Source organism: Ictalurus furcatus, chromosome 7 (assembly GCF_023375685.1).
Source record: "Ictalurus furcatus strain D&B chromosome 7, Billie_1.0, whole genome shotgun sequence".
Lineage (NCBI taxonomy): Eukaryota > Metazoa > Chordata > Actinopteri > Siluriformes > Ictaluridae > Ictalurus > Ictalurus furcatus.
This window is the reverse complement of record NC_071261.1, coordinates 7,263,768-7,288,372: the sequence shown is the minus strand read 5'-3', so window position 1 is coordinate 7,288,372 and position 24,605 is coordinate 7,263,768. Positions and strand designations below refer to the sequence as shown.

The 24,605-nt window shown below is 43.2% G+C and overlaps 1 protein-coding gene and 1 long non-coding RNA gene across 3 annotated transcripts in view; one reads left to right on the top strand and one right to left on the bottom strand.

The window, feature by feature from the left end:
- LOC128609571 (uncharacterized) overlaps positions 1–7,259 on the top strand; it is a 110,569-nt gene extending 103,310 nt beyond the window's left edge. For both annotated transcript variants that reach the window (XR_008386252.1, XR_008386250.1), the window contains one exon: positions 4,266–7,259. This is a non-coding gene — a long non-coding RNA (uncharacterized LOC128609571). The remainder of the gene's footprint in view (positions 1–4,265) is intronic.
- Positions 70–23,022, bottom strand: fam49ba (family with sequence similarity 49 member Ba). Its single transcript, XM_053628110.1, has 11 exons — positions 22,345–23,022; positions 8,647–8,736; positions 8,311–8,432; positions 7,463–7,568; positions 4,338–4,474; positions 3,389–3,466; positions 1,174–1,290; positions 1,003–1,082; positions 783–909; positions 619–689; positions 70–501 (listed from the first exon to the last, which is right to left on the bottom strand). Exons 2-11 carry the CDS (start codon positions 8,717–8,719, stop codon positions 435–437), a joined length of 978 nt encoding a protein of 325 aa, XP_053484085.1. The 5' UTR covers positions 8,720–8,736; positions 22,345–23,022; the 3' UTR covers positions 70–434.
- Between the last annotated feature and the right edge of the window lie 1,583 nt (positions 23,023–24,605).

Here is a 24,605-nt window from a genome sequence, read left to right as displayed (position 1 = left end):
GCCATCGGCCGATTTACCCGACATCGTGACGCGAGACGGGTCGTATGAAAGAACACGCGCCGGCGAAACGGATTTAAACAGCGTCTTTATTTTGTTAAAAAGAATCATCAAATGTCAAAACAAACATCATTTAACAGTGAAATCACATTAAAAAGATCTTTTGTTTCTACCTTGGAACTCTGCCAACCGTTAAAAAAAAAAAAATACACAGGGCCAGTAAAACAATTTTTAAAAAAAACCCCAAACAAACACACACGCAGTAGAGGAGCTCCTTTTCCGACTTGCGTTAAGACCGCCGTACAGCGGTGTCTCCCGGTAGCTGCCACCTGACCATCCTGTCTTATTATTATAAAAACTCCCACTACAAAGCAGTCTCGTCAGAAGAGGGTCGAAATCCTCGTTACGTTCCAAAAAGTACCGTCCTGTGGCCGCGGTCAGACTTGTAACATGTTTTTGATTTGCTTGGAGGTAGTCTCGTCGTTCAAATGTTTTGTCGTGTACCTTTAGTCGAAGACAAATGAAAGCAATTCGTGAAAATATATCCGGCGTACGTGTTTTATTCTTTTTTTTTTTAAAAAAGTGCTGAATAGTGGTGTGAGGAGGGTGAAGACCACGGACCTGAGCGCGTTAAGGAGACCTTCTACTCTGTTAAGCGGCTGATCCCGCAGGACTTTGATGCATCCTTTCATCTGTGAAACAGAGCAAGATTCGCAGTAATTAGATGATCAACGTATGGGACGTGTACGTGAATAGACCTGTGGAGAGAGAATTTCTGCACGCACGTCGATTTTCGAGGACTTGACGAACGCTCCGGCCGGATGAACGTAGTCGTAGAGGATGATGACTCCCACCATCACACGAAGGCAGAATAACACTGTGTCTTCACTCGCGAAACGGCTACGGTACTCCCTGAGCACACACACACACACACACACAAAGAAGAAATGACTATAATCCTCTTAAAGGCAACTGGAAGAAGATTGTGAATGGAAAAGAACTTACGGTGTGTCTAACATGACTTTACACACGCACGCCATCGTACTTAGGCAGTCTGTCGTGTTTTCTATGGGTACGTCTGAATTCTGTCAACACGGGGGAAAGAAAAAAAGATCTACGTTCAGAAATTTAGAACCGGGCCTCGTTATAGAACGTGATACTGGACTGAAGACTGACCTCGGATACAAACTTCGTCGTGGCGTCACTCAATGTTTTCAGCATCGGTGTAGCATTGGCGTAGAACAGAGACATGCGATTGGCCAGTTCGTTGTTTACCTCGTTCTCTTCCTCTGTCTAGGGACAAAACCATATACGACAACAGTTTAGAAGTAAAACGTTTTGAATCGTTTGAGATGATCTCTAGTGTGCTTTCGCTTACACCAGCATTGTTCTGTAGTGATGCTAAAGGGCTCTTATATTAGTGCTTTTTAATCTTAGAGGTTCTACAAAAGCGCTTTACACGCCAAGTTGCTCCCGCTGGCAGACTGAGGTTCGGTGTCTTGCCCAAGGACATTTCGGCATGTGGGACTATACAACCCGCTCTACCACCCGAGCCCCAGCTGCCCCAAACTCTCAGTTGTAATCTCTTGGCAAGCTTGATCATCATCATTCGAGAGCGAGAGAGAGAGATAGATACACTGTATGTCCAAAGGTATGTGGACACCTGACCACCACAACCACATGTGCTTGTTAAACATCCCATTCCAAAAGCATGGGCCTTTAATATGAAGTTTGTTCCCACGTTGCCGCTATAACGGCCTCCGCTCTCCTTGAAATGTTTTCCAGTATTATTCCGCTGCAGATCTGTAACCGTTCAGCCTCAAGAGCATTAGTGAGGTCAGGAGAGGTAGCCTGGTGCGCTGGCGATTTTCCAGTTCATCCCAGAGGTGTTCAGTGGGGTTGAGGCTCTGTGCAGGTCACTCGAATTCGCCCGCACCTACATCAGCGAACCGTGTCTCTATGGAGCGTGGGAACAGGGGTACTTGGATCATGTTTGCTCCTCTTAGTTCCAGTGAAGGGAAACTAATGTTACAGCATCCAAATGCATCCTATACAATTGTGTTTTGTTTTTTTAACTTTATGGTAACTGTTTGATCAACGAAAAAAAAAAAAAAAACCACACCTAGGCGTGATGGTCAGGTGTCCACAAACGTTTGGGCATTTAACACATTAACATGCTGGAACAGGTTTGGGCCACATTGGGGGCCACTTCCTTTGGAGAAGGCCCACATATTGGTGTATGGGTCAGGTGTTTATATACTTGAATGTAAAGCGGGAAATCTGATGAAGGTTTTCCAAGTTTAACCCAGTGGATACGAGAGTCGGATGTTCTGCGTGTTCACTTTTCCGGCTGTTGAAAATCGGGCACGGGTTGAGATCCGAGATTGCGTAAAATCTCAGCGTGTGAGCGCCCGACCACGCTAGTCTAAACACCACCAATAGGCAGACAGTATAGTCTTACACAAGACCACAACGGTGGCAGCAGAGAGAAAATCTCCTCCCAGTTCTATCATGGCGGAAAGAAATAGAGGACGGATTAAAAACGTGTTTTCTCTTCGCATAACGATGCTACTGTTATACCAAGGTCTGTTTATGTGAGCCCATTTTCTGGATGTAGTAAAACGATCGCAGGTCTATCGTATAATCCGACACGGAAGGCATATTATCGAACGACGTGTTCTAGAATCCAGCCGAGATTTTCTTGGGATCGTCTCGTGTAGTGGGACGAGTAGTAATCCCCCAGTGAAAAACTAGCTTAAGGGAGAAAACTACATTTACATTGATTATGGTGTTTAAATGCTGGTAGGATATTCTAATTGTAACACAAAATCGCTCAAAATACAAGAAAGTCAGCTTTCTTCTCATGCTGAAAAAGCTTATTCCCCAGAGGTTACTACAAATTGAATGTAAATCGTCCTTTACCGCACGTTCAACATGCAGGCGTAGGAGATCTTGGCAGCCCAGAGCAGGCGGTACAGCACCGCAGCTCACGATTCATTAGCTGAGGAGGCGGTGATAATTATTCCTGACTGCGAAAGCTTTTAATTGGGGAGGCAAGGTCGTGCAACCTCCATCTCCTCTCCGGTTCGGGATGGTTACGAGCCCGAGTCCATTAGCATACACTCGTGTGCAGAAACCACCCCCTCACTGGACATGATCAACCCTGCATCAGCTAAAAGTAGCAGGATAAAAGGGAATAGATGTATGACTGAAATGAGCATTTCCCTGACTCAGGGCCTCGCTTATTTAATGATCTGAGTGGAGCAGATCTCAGCGCTGCTCGTTAACCCCGGACCCTGATGAATTGGCGCGTTGCTGAAACATAAGCTCTCTGATAATGAGACGTGTTTCCACAAGATCTCGCACACACACAGAAAACACGTGCACTTACTGCCAAGTTGTTGATTCGCATGCGGCTCAGGGTCCGGCGGTAGTAGCTGAAGTCGTTCTGAATGGCTGGATTAGTCATCTGGGAAGAAAAGAGACAGGATTCATGCAGACTTTCACCGTGCGTAGCTACCTTTTATAGGTAAAGGTACACTATATCAGCTGAATTCATCAGTAGGTAAGTTGATTTTCCGACTGTGTCCCAAAGTGTTTTATTTCTCTTGTATCACAGCTTCCATCCATGACATTTTTATTTTTAGCACGTGTGTGCTAGCTATCAGGTTCGCTGCGATAGCCGGTGTTCAGCCGGACACCGATTACGGCACCGCCCCCACCGTCGTTTTGCCTTTTTATAGTAATAAAAACCATTCCGTTCACTTAGAGAACGATTAAGAACTACGATACGATTAAAATTTAGCTACGATTAAAAACTGAACGCGTCTGCTCGATTCAGCACGAGCCGAACGAGTCAGATCTCTTTCATCGCGTGACGAGCGCGAGGCGAGCTGACTGACAAGATGATGGCGGAAGATTCGATTTCAAAAGTTCTATGTTTTAATATGAGCGAGTTTGTCATTGTACTGTTTTGCTCGTGTTTTTCCATTAAGAATAATAACGAACCCACAGTCCAAGCAATTGCCGCTAAATCGAAAGTGAACCGCGAGGGCGAAGAACGCCCCGCCTCCCTCCCCGTCCTCTATTTTTTGTCTCTCTTGCAGTTAATAAAACAAGCTTGTCATGTTACTGAAAAACCATAAAACCCATGCTGACTCTTTCTCCATGTGTTAAATAAACATCACCAGCGATTATTTTTATTTCTTAAATAATACATAATCCAAGTCCCCATGAATAAACGGCTACTGTGTGTGTCTCTTTCTCAGCTTCGAGGCTTCCATTAGATGACCAACTAAGACAGGAGAAGGCGAGACCTTCGTATATCTGCTTACACATACCTTGAGCTCATCGAAGCGCAGGGTGAAGTGGAGGATCTCTGCGAACTGGCGTGCCAGAGCCTGCTCTTGCTCCAAGTGCTGCGTGGGGCTGCAGTGCGCACTCGTTAGGAATCCCAGCAGGCCGTGCAGAGCACCTTCTGCACAACGCGAGACAACAGGCAAAGAGGTAGTGTTACATTACAGCTGCCCCGATGGACGGACGACAGTGAAAGACAAACTCGTAGAGTTGAGCAAATGAAAAAGGAACCAAGGCCCAATAGCAAGAATCCAATCGAAGGGGTGTTTTTCCAGAGACCTGCCCGGGGCAGAACGTGTTCGTAATTCCGATTTTAACTGAAGTTCACGTAGAGAACGTGCAGACGGCGTGCACTCCTCACCCAGCAAGAAAGCGAGTGGATCGCAGTGCAGTGAGCTGCGTAGACCTATTTATATCCACATGCATTTTTAACTGTCTAGTCGAATATCTGGCAGAGGCGCATAAATCTCGGTTGCGCATCAGAGAGACGTTTAGTCAGTGTAGGCCTTTGAAAGCTCTTCTCTAGAGACTGCTGCAGTTGGTTGGTGATTATGTGCGATTAGGGAGATGTGTCATAGTTAACTGGGACATGACCCACTAATCCGCATGAATTGCTGCTTACCTACCGCTCGGATACCAAACCCTAAACCTGTACTGCCCTTCCTCCTATTGATCTATATTACTTATTAGATGTGAAACGTAACGCTTGCTCTACCGTCCGTGACTTATTTTCTCACGCAGTAATAATAAATATCAGGAACTAGACTCCGTGTTAAATTGAACCGTTTAAAGAGTGAACAGAAAGCAATATTTCTCTAGATGAGGCCTCCGAGGGTTTGACTCGCCCAGAATAATATCTTAATCCAATTACGACGCGTTGTTGCCTGGCTCGAGGCTAACTACCACCAACGAGCATGAACACTGTAATCCTAATAGCATTTACCTCACCACGACATGACGTTACAGCCGGGTCTATTCGCTACACTATTCAAGTAACATCCATGAACGTGACGGTACAAAGAGAAGGAGTTCGAGGACATTGTGTATACAGAAAAGACCTCGGAGTGATGGTGTAGAGAACTAGAGGCGAGAGCGAGCGAGGTGTGAGGCTGACGGAGGTTATACAGCTGCTTTTTATATCGCTAGCTTTGCTGAGTCATTCGACACTGACCGTCACTGCGCTGAGCAATAACTATGCAAAGCTCAGATTCTTGGCAGTTCAAAAAACACTACACAAATACAGCTGATGTTCAGTCTAGGCTCGTGTGAGATTGATTTTTCCCTGCTCATGAGTTGCCGTTAAAAAAAAAAATAATAAAAAAAGCACAATTAACGATTTAATCCTACAGGAGGGTGTTGTAGTAGTAGTAGTAGTAATAATATCAGGTCATTTTAGGTGATTGTGCAATGTGTGCGGTAAACACATGTCACATGGTACCTTATCACATGTCCTCAAGGAACCCATGAGGTGAGAATCGAATTTTTTTTTATTTTTAAAACTTTAAACACTTCTTTAATCCACATACCAAGGGCAGGGGGTGAAACGTCTAGCTAACAAGGTTGTAAAGGCCAGTGCGTTTTGCAATGGCGCTGCAAAGTCAATCTCAGGAGGCATTCCGAAAATGGCTGAAAGTGGATTTGGATCAAGGGTTTTATGTTGAAGGCGTTCTGCAATGTTATTAAATATTTCAGTTTAGAATTTTCATTGAAAGTAATAATGGAAAAAGGGGTTTATTTAACGTCTCATTGTTGGTGAAAGAATCTTTTTAGGTCGGACATTTTCACCGAAATGATTCAGTGACGTACGTGTCTAATATTAGCCATGTTGAAGCGATATAGCAGTTCATCCGTAAAGGAAAATTCCGTCATCAATTACTCAACCTCACGGGAGATTTCTGTCCCTCCATGTACAGTTCAGGTAAGCAGAAAGTTCACAAAGGCATGGTAAGAGTCATCCGTGTGACTCCACTGGCTTTTGAAGAAAAAAAAAATGTTGGTCACTAGACTGTAAAAAGGGAGGGACGGAAATCTCACAGGTTTGGTTAAAAATGTCTTCATGTGAGTCGGGAAGAAGGAGGGTAGGCGCATGGGTTTGGAACGACACGAGGGCTTTGGGGTGAACTATCGCTTTAATGAACTCAAAACCTTCCCCATTCTCTTACCTTGACAGAAAGTGTAGTCGAGAGCTGGGGTGTGAGATGGGGGGGGAAAGGGGCGGGGCTTCCAGGTAGTGTTCGTTAATATCAGAGAATTCAAAACAACTCTATGAATCATTCCCGATTAACCCTTAAAGACCTAGCTTCATTTTTTTTTCAGCATCAAGTGCCATATCATTTCAATCTGGCTCATTTAAAGTCCCAATTTAAAAAAAAAAAATGCCCGAAACAATTGGGTTTTTTTTCCCCAAGTTATACCTGGATGTTTTAGACTTCCGAATGAAATTTTGTCTTCATCTAACATTCCCTTAGCAAGTTAAAGCCATTTATTACAATATAATTCTAAGAGTTTTTCCAATGGGGGGAAAAAAAGGCATTTTATTTACTAACACTGTAGGTGTGTCCATAAAAGAGAGATGTCTCTCAAATGAGGAATTTCCTTTCCCCTTTTAAACAAACAAACATATTGAGTGGTGGAGAAGATGACAGTTTGAACCAATTTGAGCACGGGGAGGGCGGGACTAAGCAGCAACAGCTGTTTCCTGTTTGGCTCGGGAAGGAACTGTATGGGTTTCCTTCCTTAACGGATCGATGCTGCAAGATGCGACAGCGTGACGTATCCGCATTCCCTACGGAGCATCTGAACGCCCAGCTGAGACGAACGTGCCATCAAGAGACGGGACTTTTTAAAGCATACAGTTTGGCTTAGCGGTTCAAATATTTTAATGAAGGGTTACTATGACAACTGGATGCGCTCCTGTTGTATTGGGAAGGAAAAGACTGCTCTATGGGTGTATTTTTGAGTTGAGTGATAACTCTTGCCAAACTGTATGCATTTTGAGTCAGTGTGTAGGGAAGATCAAGCCTAGTTTAATCACAGGCTCCAGTCCTTTTTTTCTGCACAAGATTAAGTGTTAGTATGTGTAACATAAAGACACAGTGAAGTCTCATACCCAGCTTTAGAGAGAACTCGTAAAACTTCTTTAGCTTGCCCACCAGCGGCACCACGGCGGTCCAGGCTTTCTCCTGCACACTTTCATTACTCGGCTGCTGGATGGCCTGGAAACACAAAAACACACGGCGTCAACATCTGCCTGCTGAAGTGAATAACTTTCACACGACCTCCAACTCCCAGCATTTCCCAATCCCGGCTGATTTCAAGCTTTCTCTGAACACCTCTCTCAGCACTATGGCATTAAACTGCACGCCTCCTCCAACACCGTACGTGTGAGTCACCTTATCAAACGCTGGATAGATACCCGACTTGTTGATTCAGGCGTGACGAAGCAGCTACAGCACTAAACACCTCAGTGACACACTGTTCCAGGAATGCGATTCGATTCAGTTGGATTTCAGGAACGGGTTTTTATTTACGTATCTGGTTCATCTTTCCTCACCGTGCCGGGCTCGTGTTGGTTCAGGCAGCCGGCGCACTTTAAGAACAGTCCATTGTTTTCACTGGTTTAAGAGCCAAACCATTAAGTAATCCAGTGTGAGTTTATGAGCAGTATAAAGCTAATAACAACTGAGAAGGCTTTTATAAGCTTTCCCTCTGACTGAGAGCTGACTTTTTATCATCTAATCATCGCCAAAGAATTCGCATAATAGACGCGAGATACGGTTTTTATAGCCGTTTAGTTGTTTTTGTTTACATCAACATCAGAAATGGAACTTTTACGTCATTGCAGTTGCCAGGAAAAATGCTCATGTATTTAATGCTCATACATTAAAGCTGTATTCTAATGGACGTTAGATGAATCTCTCTCTCTCTCTATATATATATATAATCTCGTAGACTTACCTGTCTAATGGATTCTCCTGCTCCACTGTAGGCCTGCAGATCCTGTAAAACACTCACAGCCTCCGTCAGTACCTTGTTCACCTGTTCCCATAACTCTCTCTCTGCGTCAGTGGGCTGAGCATCTATGAAAACAACGGCACTCGCTTACACACACGGGCACTGAATGTACAGTCCGGTTCAAAAAGTCTGAGTCCACGAGCAACAACTGTTTTGATATCATATATACAGGATGTTACAGTAGATGTGTTGTAGCCCGAATGCTAATTAGCACACGAATTCCTTTCTGTTTAAAAACTGTTGCTTTTGCAAACACACACACACACTTTATAAACTTACTTTCAAAGTCCAGGAAAAAGTTCCCCGCATTGTTGTCGATGTCCCTCGTCAGAACCTTGATCAGATTCCCCATGCCGTCCAATCAGAAACCTGACGAGAAGAAGAGGACGGTGTTAGCGACGCCTCCCACGGAGAATACCGAGATCCTATTAACGTGTCGTGCCGTTTAACGGTATGAATCGGCGCATGTCTAAGCTCTTTGAAGATCTCAGAAAAATGATCTATCACACACGTCTCTGTTCGGCCTACCTGTACTCCCTTAACATCTGGAAACGCAACATACCGGTGTGACGGGGAACAGCTGTTCAAGGCAGTGCAGATATAAAAAGGTTTACATGATGGCGAATGTTTAACGTTTATAAAAAGTACGAGAAGATAACTGAACGTGTGTGACGACAGGTGTAATGCGCGCGAGTCATTCAGGCTCGTCGTGACATAAACGCCGCGCGTTAGAACGTAACCTGTCCGTGTCTCGAGTGATGAGAACTTCAAGCAGAAGGCATCAGGACGGATTAAATGTTTTTCACACCTTACATGATATCCTACTTCATTGTGTGTCCTGTTTGCTTTATTGTTCCATCCCTATCCCTTAAATATCACTGGCCTCTTCCACTGCTGCATTTCTGGACCTCGCCTCTGGCTTCCTCATTAGGGACTGAAATCGAACTCTTTATCCATTGAACTGAACTTTCCAGGAATCCCTGAACTTCCAGGATTCCTCTCCTGTGGATCAGTTGTGTCACTGTATACGAGTCATCCCTCCCTAAAGCAGGAGGCTTTCAAACCACCCATGAAAAGGGAGGGATCTTCTGAGGAAAGAGACGGACCTCGGATAACATCACTGCAACGGTCCGCTCCAGGCTCCACAAAATTCCTTTCGTGGGATTAACGCTTTATAAGCGACTGCAAAACCAGAAGAAAAAATAAATAAATTAAAAATGGAGCAAAAAAATTAAAAGTGGAGTAAAAGGAGGTAAAGAGGCCAGTCAGTGACCTACTCTGCAGTGTGTGTGTGTGCGCTCAGAAATCCGTGTTCCTTCAGTACTACATATACAGCCATGCAGAGGAAGTAAATAAGCACTAGCGGCTCAGTCCTGAAGCCCCAAATCCACCTTAATGTGCCTCGGATTTGGGGGTGGGGATGATCGAATCCAGTTTGTTCATTTGACTATCACTTATCCAGTCTGTCCTCCTATTGGCTCACGACATTCTGCTGTTTCCATGGAGCCCAAAAACGGCTCTCTACACTAAAAATAATGCAGCAGCCAATAGGAGCAGGTCTCTGGGGTGGGGCGAGGCGAGAGCATGGAAGATGATACTCAGCAGACGTGAAAGAACATCAATACACTGATTTCAGTAAGTAAGTGGAACGGATGCAGGTTTCAGAATGAGGGGGAAACTGAAGCACTAGAGAAAAGCTTTCTTCCCCCACCAATCTTTTATAAATGTGCATATAATTGTTGCTATAATAAGCGAGGGGAAAAAAAAAACATTCTTGCTCAACACTCACAGGATGAGATCCGAATGAGAGCGTCTTGATTAAAATCCCCGAATCCCATTAGCGCAACGTACATGGGAGCGTGTGTGTGTGTAAATCTGTCAGTTCAGGGTGTGTATGCAGGGAACAGCATGTGTCAGCATGGAGAGCAGCGTGTGTGTCCACGTGCCCTCTACTATTACTACTACTACTACTACTACTACAGCTCAGCCAGTGGAGCGCACGGACCCGCCTTCCCCCTCCCTCTCTTTCACACACACACACACACACACACACACTGCGCAAAGCAAGCTAGAGGGAGGGGAGCGAAGTCACATGCGCTGAGGCACAGCGGGGTGGGGCTCTGCAGTGCTGGGGTGCTGCAGTGAGTTTAGAGAGAGAGAGCGCGAGAGCGAGAGCTGCATCCGTTCTGACCCAGATTCAGTTCAGAGCCGTGGCGTTAACCTCCCAGCATGCCACGTGCTCATCTGTGAGCCTGAAGCAGATGGACAGAAAACTGCCTTGAAGACATTTACATAGACACGGGTTCAGCAAAACCTGGTGTTAAGGATTAAATGTGCGTCGTACCAGAAACGGCGAGCAAGTATGATCTCAGAATAGCTCTACAATGTGCTCATCATGGTCGTTCTGTGATCTGGCTTGGTGTCATCGCTCTTCCCGCCTGACACACACGCTCCGACGCCCTGTCCATCTCTTCTCCCTCAGCATCACTTCCCGTAACCCCCCTCCCCCCACCAATCCCTGTAGACCTCAGTTGGTGGTGTGACACAATCATGAGACACTGTGTAAATCCAAACACCAGCGTTAAATCCCACAAACAGCACCGCGGTGCTTTAAAGTGGGAAAGAGAGGCATGCAGTTCCGGCCAGCTGTAGTGACCAGGCCAAGAGCCTCGCCGCCTGAGTGATGACTCAGAGAGAGAGAGAGAGAGAGAGAGAGAGAGAGAGTGAGCAAGACAGAGACTCCACCCGAATGTAAGTGATGAAGAAAGGCAGGAGAAGAAACCGGTGCCACCTCATCATCGTGTACAGCTGTCAACACTGATGATCTATTACACTGCTGATCCATCATATATTTGCCGTTTGATTAACGGTTGTGCTTACAGTCATATTATGTAAATCCTGATCAATCCTACCCCATATCCCGTTTCTCGAGGCTGTGTAATAAATCGTGTTGAACCCGTCAGCCTAGATCTGTCCTTTATAACGAACTGTAACTGACCGACCTTACTCCGTACGACAGCACCGTGACCCGAAAGATCAATATTGACTCCTGAAGACAAATCATCAGAAATAACTTTTATTACCGGGTGACTGTTATGGTTATGACTAATATCTAAACCTAGGACAGAAACCTGACCCCTCCATCTCAGAGGACAGGATGTGATGGGACTTTACTGCCCCTTGGTGGACAAGTTATGATACTGCAGCCATTTACGTACTGTAGTCATGGTACTTAGTGAATTTTTTAAATAGAACTGTATAAAGTGGTTTCAAAACTCTGCACACTAATAACTGATGACATAATAAAGCTTTTTTCCTCCCCCCCCCCCCTTGTTTTGTACTTTATTTATTTATTGTCCTTTGGTTTATTATGTACACTTTTTTTTTTTTTTTTTAAACAAATTTTCCATTACAAAGAAAGTGCTAGACAGAAGAAAAACGATATATAAACTCGACCGTACGTTTTCCACATCTTCTGCAGGGTCAAATGAGTAACGTAGGAGGAAAGACATCTCCATCCATCACCGTCATTTGATAGAATGTAAATACGATCAGCGCCAGAATCATTGGCACTCTTCATAAAAGATGCATTAAAAAAAACAACCCTCAAACATTGAGAAGGCTGGTTAGAGAGGCAAACTCCAAGGATCACAATGTGGAGATTTGCTTAAGGAGCATTTTGGGATTGAAATCTCCAAATTTATAAACATCACCTCCATGTCAAGAACCTGGACACAAGGCATGCCAGGAAAAAAAACAACAAAAAAAACCTTTTCTTTCATCTATGAGGTAAAAATGGAGCTTTCTGGCAATTAATCAATCAATCAATCAATCAATCATGGTGGGTTTGGCATAAAAAGGGTGGCTCTACTGAAAAGAACGTAATCCCTACTGTGAAGCATGGTGGAGGAAGTGTGATGCTGCGCGGTTATTTTATTTTCTACAAAGTGGCTTTGGGAACCTTGTTAGGACGCATGGCATCATGGACTCTATGAGGTACCAGGAGACTAAATAAAAAATCCAAATCTGGCATCCAAATGCACACAGAAATGGCAGAGAGAGTCCACGGGAGAAGATCTAGGTCCCTGGAAGGTGCGGAGAGATCTCTCAAGTTCCCTTCTGTGTGTTCTTTTTTTAAGCATGAAGGATAAGGATCATTTTACTTCAATTAAAAGTTTGATTTCAGTGTGAGATGAAGCTCATTTTTTCATCACCTTTTCCCTTCTCAAAATAACAGTGCTTCTGCTTCGCATCTTTAACTAGTTTTAAGGCATGAAGTCAGCAGTGAACAGCATTGCACAGTGTCCAGCGTCAGCTCCTGCTGTGAGCTTATTAACCGTTTCCTCTGAGAATCTACTCCTGCCTGGACACACTCCTCCTCAAGGTCAAAAACCTTCTTAAAACTCAGGTGAAAGGAGCACTTGTTCTGTTTCTTTGGTCAGTGTTTAGGTGAGGTTATTAAAACACACACATACACACGTGCAAAAATCGGTCCATGACCCATCTGAACTGTTTCTAGTGTGGCTCTTCAGAGTCTGGCTTAATATGAATCTCGAATCATGATGATGTGTGATTTTTTTTTTAATGTTCGGGTGTGTTATTATACATACAGTGCTGTGAAAGTATGTGTCCCCATCCTGATTTCTTCACTTTTTGTGCATCTCTCATACTAAATTGTGTCAGAAAGTAAAACAAAATATAAGATAAAACAAAGGCAACCCACGTAAACACAAAATTCCCCAAATCTATGAAACTGCATTGATAATGGGGTAGAAACAACCAGGCCTGATTACTGCAAACCCTGTTCAATCAAAATAGAACTTTTTCAACAGCATGAAGTTAAAAGGTCTTACCCAGTAACACACTCTGCCAAAGTAGAAAGAAATTCCAGAAATGATGATGAAGAAGGTGATTGAAATACATCAGTCTGGGAAGGGTTACAAAGACATTTCAAAGGCTCGAGACTCCAAAGAACCACAGCGAGAGACATTATCTCCAAATGGAAACCTTCCCAGAAGTGGCCGACCTTCCAAAATTCCTCCAAGAGCACAGCAACGACTCATCCGGGAAGTCACAAAAGAGCCAAGGACAACATGAAAGGACCTACAGGCCTCTCTTGCATCAATAAAGGTCACTGTTCATGTCTCCACTATCAGAAAGACTCTGGGCAAAAATGGCATCCATGGAAGAGTGGTGAGGAGAAAACCACTGCTAACCCAGAAGAACATTAAGCCTCGTCTGAATTTTACCAAAACACACCCTGATGATCCTTAAACCTTTTGGGAGAATGTTCTGTGGACTGATGAGTCGAAAGTGGAACTGTGTGGAAGACAGGGGTCCCGTTACATCTGGCGTAAACCAAACACTGAATTCCACAAAAAGAAATCATTCCTACAGTGAAGCATGGTGGAGGCAGTGTGATGGTGTGGGGATGCTTTACTGCTTCAGGGTCTGGACAACTTGCAGTAATTGAGAGAAACATGAATTCTGCTCTCTACCAGAAAATCCTAAAGGAGAATGTCCGGTCTTCAGTCCGTAAGTTGAAACTCAAGCGCAACTGGATTACGCAGCAGGACAACGATCCAAAGCAGAGGAGTAAACCCTAGTCCTAGAAGTACGTGAAAGACCGATCTCCAGATATCAGAAGTGTTTGCTTGCAGTTATTGCTGCTAAAGGTGGCACAAACAGATTTCACGTTTAAGGGGGCAATCTGTTTTTCACATGGGTGACAGGTATTGGATAACTTTTAAACATAATTCCCATTGTTCCATTTGTGCTACTACAGAGTTTTGATGACTTCATTATTCTAAAAATGTGGAGAAATTAAAAAAATAAAAACAAAGAATTAGTTCTCTGCAGATTCCGACCCTGGAGACATAGAAACATCGCCAGAATGAACTCCGAATTGTCCTTCGTCTGTCTCCTGGACTTACATGCCGCTCTATATACACACAGTATACACACTTATACTACAGTGCTGTCGAATTCTTGAATCTGATTGGACAGACTGTGCGGATTAATTTTCAAAAAAAAGATTAAATAAAAAAAAAAAAAACATACAACAGCTAATCTGGTTACGTTTCTGTAAGGAAACTTTATTTAACATGTAGGAATGAGTCTCCAGTTTCAGCGCTTTATAACAGTCAGAGATAAAGTTCTTCCTTAAAGCTTTCCACACACACACACTCCACAATATTAACTGCTCAAACTTACATGTTGGTCTTCAGTGAGTAATTGTTAGCAAATTGATACGGTAGAAGATGAACACAACACGTTAGGTGTTACTGGTGCGCTGTTACTGAACAACAATGAACTTTGGGCTAGTAACAGTAACTCTGGCTGCATCACCCCACACTGTTTTTACTTATTCCCTATATATATAATATATATATATATATATATATATATATATATACACACACACACGTTTTGTGACAAATTCCCATCGGAAATTCCTTTACATTCTCCACAGCACCTCGTCTCTTATGGCTCTTACTGAACAACGCTATCAGGAGGACAGACGCTCATACAACCCTTTCCTTTACTGCACGGTCATTACTACAAACAAATTCATTTGCATAATAACAATAAAGTAGACTTCATTCCATAGGACATCAACAGAATACAACTATGCTATACATATGCTAAACTCATCAGATGAGATGAAAAATCAGGTTTTGACTAAAATGTGTGTTGTCTATCCGTAACATATTATGCAAAAAAAAACAAAACAACAAAACAGCACAGAAAACTCCGCAAGTTGCGTCGCGAATTTTGAAAAAGCTACAACAAGCACAAAAAAATTCCTTATATAACTGTCCATACAATGCAATTTTCTCCCCGTACGCTTTCTTTTTTCGGGGCGAAGTAACTAGACTTTAAAATGCAGTATTCAAAACTATAAATAATAGAAAAATGTTCAAATGTCCCCACACGAAGTGTTTCCTCAAATTGCCGCGCGTTAATCTGGACCAGACTGAATATTACTTGATGTGGGGGGAAAATGCGCCGACACCCAAAGCCTCATTTAGTATTTCTGTCAGTCTACAGGCTTCATACTGAAAAGGCGTAGTTAAAATGAGTACACAGCCATATCGGATACCTTTCACGCCTTAAATCCGACTCTAATCTTTAACATATTCAAATCCCGGTCTCTTACACAGACTGGGTTTGCGTCATTTACCGACTCCTAATCTCGTGCGGGTGTGTGCGTGTGTGCGAGTGGAACGGTAATAAAACTTTAAAAAAACTGTTCATTCATCGACTCGTTCGTTAACTGCAAGTGGAGCACGCCAAATGCTGTGTGTATAACAGCTCATACTGAATCAGCCGAGTATCACTCTCCGTCCGAAGCTTCATCCCATTTAAACACATCGGACAATTTCCATAGTTAGCGGGTGCTCGTAAACAGATACAGCCAGGGAAAATGACGACTACGCCATTATGGTTTGGGGCTCGGGGACTATTACAGGTCTGATGCGCTGGATTCGAAATCGGCCGTGGTTTCCAGGAGACGAGCAAGAGGTTAGCACGGCGCATGTAATGCGGTATTATTTAACACTTACCTAAACACGGTGCCTAATACTGACCACAAATGACTCATTCATGTCCAGGTCACAAAATCTGGAAGGTTCTACTGAGGTTTTTCAAGTAGTGGCTGGTTTTTTTAATTAAACAAGTGCACTATATTAAATTATACAGTGTGTATTTGGAAGAAAAAAACAGAATAGTCTGATCTACCAGGTGGAAATTTTACCACCCCACAGCTGGGAAATGTAACTAGATAGATTCATTGTGAGGTGGTAGAGCGGGTTGGTGGTTCGATTCCCGGCCCACGTGACTCCACATGCCGAAGTGTCCGTGGGCAAGACACTGAACCCCAAGTTGCTCCCAATGGCAAGCTAGCACCTTGCATGGCAGCTCTGCTACCATTGGCATGTGAATGAGAAACAGTGTAAAGCGCTTTGTAGAACCGCTAAGGTTAAAAAAGCACTATATAAATGCAGACCATTTATTAGTGCTTAGTGATAACGCTAATAATGTCAGGGTTTTTTTTTTTTTTTTTGTCTGGGGCAAGGATGTACCAAAACCCCAGATTTCCAAATATTAGAAAATGTTTGATCTATTTTTTTTGTCTCCACCAGAGGGAGCTATTAACACACAACTGACCTGAACACACCCATTGATGGGAAGCACAAAAGCAGCGAGAAAGCCTGCCTAACTAGAACCATATAATTAGATATGGTCAGGTATACACCTGAACACCCCTGGTCCTGAACATTCTCCAGCGTGTCCCAAAAGCCTTCATACATAGAGGACTACGTAAGCCGCCACCATTTCAGTGGGTTTGACGTCCGTGGACGTCCGCTTCTCGGTCGGTCCACAACATAACAAAAGTCAAGAAGATTTGGATAATAAGTTTGGCAACAGTGTTGTGTGTGACGTGATCGCCACGTTTCCTGTTAAAGTCCATCACAACCTTACGACAGCTTCCCGATCCAACCATGAGGATGACTTCACTACGTTCTTCTTTTGTCAAAGACGTTCTCAAAGGCTATCTGAAAAAAAAATATGTATATATATATATATATATATAAACTAAGTATGTATACAAGTATACAATTTTGGAAGAGATTTTGCTAAGAGGTGATCATTTCCCCCCATGTATGGAGATCTTTGGGACACCGTGTAGTGTTCAGGAGGCACTACAGGACCAGAGTTGAGAACCTGTGCCTTTATCACATAATACCTAAAGGAGGTTTCATTGAATGTATAAAAATGTGAGAAGCTGATAAATGATCACGACTCGTAAGCATTACTACAGAAAAGGTCCAACAACACAAGATTGCATCACAGGGCAATCACGTCACCATGCGGTGTTTTAATGGCTGTTCCTACAGCTTGTAGACACGTCTCAGTTTACAATTAAAATTTTTTTTTTTTAAAGTTTACGTTTAGCTGTAAGAGACACTATAAACCTACAGCGATCAGTTCTACAGAAACTGGGCTTCACCTAGAAGTTAAGGCAAATAAGACCAGAGATACAGTTAGGACAAAAGAAACGGCACCCGAAAAGGAGGGTATGGCTGCCGACACGCTGCGATGGCCGAGCTGTATTACTGGAAGCCTTTGATGGGGTTTGGTGGGCGTCACTACACGTAAATCAGCTGTGCTCTGAACATTCTCGGTCATTTATGGGTGATGGGTATTAACGAAGGATTCTCACTCGTGAATTCGGGAGTATGAAGTAAATCCGCGTTAGTGAAACGGTTATAAAACTGGCAGGGATTCTCTCTCTCTCTCTCTCTCTCTCTCTCTCTCTCTCTCTCTCTCCTGTGTCGATCACTGTGACACTAGCCAATCGTGGGCATGTGAGCTCATGTATGCGGAAGAGGGCAGATAGCTCTTTCCTCCTGTTGTGCTACTCAAGTGTATATTTGTGAGGGGTTTTCACAGAGTAAGATTAATTCTAGGATCATTATGTCCTCAAAAAGCCTTTAAAGCCACGCAATACTATTTGCCTAATCTGACGGCCTAATGTGCGTAGCCGTGTCAGTAGACTTTACCAGTGTGGGTGATGTCAGAAGCAGGATAAAACTCTCGTCGGATCACCGAGCCGTAGCAGAAAAGTGTGAAAAGAGAGAGAGAGAGAAAAAAAAGGCGCAAGCATGAACATGATGGCTGCCAGACTTGTGAGAACATGCTGTCCACAGTGTGACTGCAAAAACACTGCTGCCTGGGCTCATACTTTCTCTCCCCGTCAAGATCAGGAGGTACCACACGGAGGGCCTGGTCCGAAACTGGATTTCTGGGGAGAACCAATTAAAGATATCTGTACTAATAAAACTCTTTAAGTGGACACTATGATTTTTTTAATCGCAGTGGTGGTGGTAGCTCAGTGACTAGATGGTTGCGAGGTTAAATCCAGGAACAGCCAAAAAAAAGAGTCACTGTTCAGCACCTTGAGAAAGACCTTAAACAAACTGCCTGTGACCATCGATTTTGGTGGAGCAGGACAACATTAACATCTACCATAGCTTCAAGCTAACGTGAGTTGGGAGGCGATCACAGTTGACTCGATCTACAGTAGTAGATACATCCAGTCATCCAGCAGCCTGTTTTAAGAGAGTTTTAGACGGACCGTTATTCAACTGTGACTATTCAACTAATATCATTAACTAGGGTTGCCAGGTTTGGCAAAATTTCCATCACAACTTCATCTCAAAGAACAAACAAAAAACCTAAAACTAGTCCACACACTTTCTAAAGGTTCATTTTTTTTCCTCTGCCCTCGGTTCGGAAACAAGGCCACCACGGGGAACGTGAACCCTTTTCTTTTTTTCCCCCCACATGTACAGGTGTTTTCTACTCCATAATCCCCTTTTCCTCCTCCAGAACTTCGTATGAAATGGTTCTGTACATCACAGACACACTGTCTGCTCTTACACCTTGCCTTGTAAATGAACCTGATCACATTTAATTCGGATTATTTGCTCTGAAGCGAGATCTTGACGGCCGTAGACTGCTTTCAGCCCAATCTGGCATCCCCGTCATCAACTGTCCGGTCAGTGCGAGTCCTGCGCAATCGGCTTGTCGCAGTTCCCATTTTTGGTGCGATAATAATAATAATAATAATAATAATAATAACGATAACAACTCTATGGAGCTGTGCACAGCCCCATAGCTAGAGAACCCTGGAATTCAGTGAAACATCGACTCATATCTTCAAACGTTTAAATCTTTCATCACACAAAAGAGCATTTTTTTTTTTTTTTTTAAATTAGCATTTCAACGGTTTACTTATAATTCACACTGGATAAAACGCAGGTTTGGGGGTTGATGTACATACGTGACGCGGTTTAATCACACGTACAGGTCCGCATCAACGTGCGAGATAATTAAAGATGCATGAGAAAGCTCGCTGTTTAAAAACTGGCTTCCAAAACGAGAACTTCCTCCTCACGGGGCCAGACGAGTGACACGAACTGAAAGTTCACTTTAACACTGCAAAGATTTCAGAACACATTCAGACAGAGTGCAGCGAAACAAACATCGCGACGACATGCAGATAAATACACACGGCTTATCTTTGGCTATGGCGCGACGACTGAAGTCTGACGATCGTGCTACTGCTCTCCAACACATCATTATAAAGAGAGAGAGAAGAAGAAAAGAAAAGGAAAAGGTGTTTGAATGCAGACCGACAATGCACTGAAGAATCTGTTCCTGCTGTCTTATTGTCTTTGCGTCCCTCAAAAAGAAGGCGTGGTATAAAATGGAAACCATGACCGCACACACAACTCTTTAATGATTTCGCTAATCGTGCTTGATCTTTTTTTTGTTTTTTTTCTTTTTGTTTTTTTAAAGCTCTGCTGCATAAAGGAAGCCCTGCACGCACGCCTGTGAAAAAAACAATATACAACTTTTGCACTTTGCACAGCAGACTAACGACCAACCCATCAGGTTTCAGTGCACACTTTTTAAATAATTAATTTCCGGTTGTTGTTTTTTTTTTTCCACGCGCTTCATCCGAGTCACCGTATTTGAACAGAAACACCGTCGGTGAAGTACATCAGCCGTCACACTGGTGAAAACGAACAAAAATGCCACGGACAGACGCACAGACCGGATATATTTAAATTCTGCCCTCACGCTACACTCTCAGATCCTTAAATCAGTAAATCAACCAGCCGGTTTCCAGAGATTCACCTTTCTACTGAATTCAGTTCAGCGCCGTTACCGATAATCGGTCTATGATTAGTGTAATGGAAGTGCAGTGAGACGTAACTGCCGATGAACGATTTAAACGCTTACCAGGTCAATCCCTAGGCCGATCACGGCTCAAGCTCGAGACGTTGACCAAATACCAGCACGATTCGTCATCAGTACTGGGTTAAGAAAAGAAAACTAACTTTAAATGCGTAACTGACTATATACACACGACGTTTTGTAATTTGCTAAATGAAACGTGTTGACGTAGGGGGACAAACGAAACGTCAAAACGTGTTACCCGAGCTACATGTATACGAGTAAACGCTCATACGTTTCACTTAAATCCATTAATATGTACATATTGGCCCAAATGCAGGTTTGGACGGGTCTCATCAGTGTCCCTACGTCTCGTGGACCAGGAACAGCCGGCACACAGTAATAATCTGAACCAAGAGTGTGAAGGTGTAGCGTAGGTAGCCAATAGTTATGGGGACGAGATGAATTTGGAAGTGCATCTGTATTTCTACACCGTCTTGATGAGCTACTTCGGGCTAAAGAAGACCCTCTTTTTCATTCACTCACCCAGAAGATCACACAATCAGACCTAGAGGGAAATTCTCATAGCCAGCACACCTACCAGCATGTTTCTGAGAGGTGAGAGGAAACTGGCGAACCCGGAGGAACCCCCACAGAGACCCGAGTGAGAACGTGTGAACCTCTGGATCAAGCCTGGAAGCTGTGAGTAGAGAACGCGACCTCCTGGACCACCACCAAGTACATTTCGAGAAATCTTCTACAAGTTAGGGATCTCTCATCGTTCGCGATATACCGGTAGAAATTCTCCCCACGATAAGAATTCGTCTTCCCGCGATAATAACGATAAAGCCTAGTCGACGGCGTATTTCTGCGGCGTTCGACCCGTTCGCAGCTCACGCGCAGAGCGAAAACGAGTACGGCGGACCGCGGACGAGTTTGATCGCTAAACGAGGAGCTACTGTACCTCTACGATCTGGAACCGGTTCGCTTACAGAAAATCAGTTTTAATTTTACATCAACGGTTGTGTTTCTGAGGCTCTCAAGACTGCATGCAGCTATCACTTATAGCTTTAAAAAAAAAAAAAAAAAACAGTGCTGAACGGTTCTATATTAATATCATCACCGATATCGGTATCGCAATAAATACCAGAAAATATCGCGATATAGTTTTAAGTCCGTATCGCCCGTCCCTACTAGAAATTTCCATGACTATTTCGATAACACGGAGAGATTCTGAAAGCGGTTCTGAATAGTTATAAGTGTCCATAGGTACCACGAAGTCCAAACTGCAGTTTTGGCGCAGATCTTTTTCAGTATTTAGAGCTGTAAAGGAGATGCCGGGAAATCCTACAACACACACACACACACACACACACACACACGATGTAACGGACCATTACTGCACTTGTACATGTGCTACAATGCTTTTCAATGCAGCCAAGGGTTATTAAGCACACAGATCAGTACAGCATGAACTTCTGAGTGTGAAGGAACTTTCTACACACACACACACACACACACACACACACACACAGACACACGTTTAGTATCAAACAAAATCAGGAAGTGGCACAATGTGCCTTCACACAGAGGAAGTTCAGAACCATTTTCTATTATCAGTTCTGTTCTTCCTCAATACTCCAGTCTTAATGTAGCTGTTTACTTGTTTATTAATTCGCTTTTTTAAATTATTATAGATATGTTTAAGCTGACCTAAACACTGAAATATGACCTTCTACTTTAGACTTAACATTGAAACAAGAGAAAATGAGCTACAAAAACAACAACAACAAATAAAAACAACAAACACATTCATCATTCATGCAAAACCACCAGTCATAAACCTCGAAAAACAACTTTGTTTACTTCTAAACAATGATAACTATTGACATTTTTATTATTGTTGTTGTTTTTGTTTGTTTGTTTGTTGTTTTTTTTTTTTTTAAACCCCACCGTATCCTATTATCATCTAATGTTAGGAAACCTTCATCTGTGTTAGTGTGAAGTAAATAAAACACAACCAAAACACAAACATTGTCCAAACTCGTGTGTGTGTGTGTGTGTGTGTGTGTGTGTGTGTGTGTGTGTGTGTGTGAGTGAAAATAGCAGGCAACGCCACTGCCTAATACCTGAACACCAAACAAACAGTCTCATCACCTCAAGTCCACTAATACAATAAAAACACCACCTCGAAGCTCGTTCCTACGCAAAAACTTGAATGAGTCTTACCTTCAACAACAACAAACAACAGCAACAACAACAGCAAAAAGAGCGGTGAACGGAGGCGAACTCAGCTGCTCCTGGTGAAGAGGAGCTGCGTCTCCATGTTCCGGGTTGCTGCTGGAGGATCAGTGCTGCAGGCTATACTTTATGTAAGAAGAACAGGTTGATGAGTGACAGAAGGCAGGCGCAACTCTAAAAGGCAGTCCTGCCTATAAAAGGCATTGATTTAGACAGAGAGGAAGTGCAGGAAATTAGCATACTCCTCTCACTGTTCGACACTGCAAACAAGCCCGCCTCAATGATTTTGAATAAGCTCGAAAATTATGAATCTATAGCTACAGGAATGAGTCACGAGTGAGTCGATTCTGAACGAGTCACACACACATTGAGAGTTTTCCACTCATTACGACGTTCACATTATATGCAGGCTTTCGAGTAGTATTACAACAACGCCCATTCGAGGCGATAAAAATAATAATAATAATTAAAAAAAAAGTACTTATATTTATGAAATGAAAGCAGCATAGGCGGCACGCGCAACTCACGGTTCAGTCAACATGCTAATAATACGATGCTAGTTAACCCGCGCTCCGCAAACGAAAACACTGTATGTAGTTTAAAACCAGCAACAACTAGGAAGTTCGGGAATGACTCGAAACGAATCTCGCTGTGCCTAAACATGTCGTGTTTTGTTTGGTTTTTTTTTTGGTTTTTGCTGCTTCGTTTGAAGACTTCGTGGTTTGATTCAACTCGAACCGGCACCGAAGAATCACAACTGAATCGCTTATCATGTGATTCACGAGTCGAGACGTTCCTTCAGAAGACACTTCTGTACTTACTGTACCTGAGTGATTCAAGAATCATTTGAATTTTGAACGGACACTCATCACACACCATCATATGTACTCACCAGTGGAGTTTAGCCTGTCACCAGGAAAGCAAAGAGAAGTAAATGGTACTTGTATTTCACCTGAGCACTGAGAAACATGCATGAAAGAAAATCCATTTACCTTAGAACAGCTTAAAAAAAAAACAGTCGTTCCTCCTGTACCAGCTTGTCCGAGACAGGCCATAAGAAGAAATATATGCAGAGAAGTGCATGGACCCTAAATGAGGAAAGTCAAAACATTTCAAAGAGAGATTAACCAGTATTTCACACATCTCAAATGTGGAAATGGGTTGACTCATAACATGATAGGAGGGTTAAGTAAATAAGACCAAAAATACAAATACAGCTCGTCATATTACTGAAGGTCTTTCCTCTGGTGGAAACACCTGACGCTGCTTCCATTAACATTAAACAAACATAGGATTTAAGCATGTTTGCTTCACACCTCTGGCATGGGGGTTCGAATCCTACCTCAGAGCTTGCATGTTCTCCCAGTGCGTTCCTCCCCAAATCCAAAGACATGCACCGTAGGCCGACCGGCATTCCAAAACTGTCCGTAATGTATGCACGATTGTGCTCTTCAATGGGTTGGTGCACCGAGTTCCCTGGGATAGGCTCCAGGATCCACAGTGAGTCTGTGTAGGATAAGCAGTATGGAAAATGGATGGATGTATTTTTATCTGTTTATCATAGGCAGGGGAAGTGGAGGGCAGTCGGAGCTGCAGCGTCTCCAAGTCCCTATACTGTGCCACAAACAATGATGTCATCAGTTTTACATTCAGTTGGCAAATATGTCTTGATGACCTATGTGCTATCTGGGTTCAGAACATGAGAAGCTGGCACAGAAAAATAGATTCCTGTTTATAAGGTTTGTGCGTGTGCTTGTAAATAAATAAATAAATAAACAAACAAACAAACAACCTTTGATTTGTGCATACCTGTAAATCGATGGCCTAGGAACATCTCTACAGCTTATCCACAGTAAAAAAAAAACCAAAAAACAAGTCAAATGTATGAAAAGGCATGATATGAAGAAAGTGCGTTAGAACGTTACGTGAGCAGCTTCTGTTTACTGACGTTCGTGATGTTACCACATAGCAGTCGCTATTAGTTAAGTCAGCTAGCTTAAGTTTACGTTTAATGGTATACTTCAAAAATTTTGAATAGCAGACGAAGCCAATGAGTCGATTTTGTGACATCACAAACTGAGCTCATCAGCCTCCCTTGAGAAAAAGGCAGAACTCCCGGTTTGAATTAGACAAACGTGCATTTTGTGCGTGGTTAACATAATTTAAACTAAATATAGATGTACATAACCCAGCACCGGCCACTGAAAAAGCAGTTAACCATTTAAAAATGACGACGACAACGCGAGCAC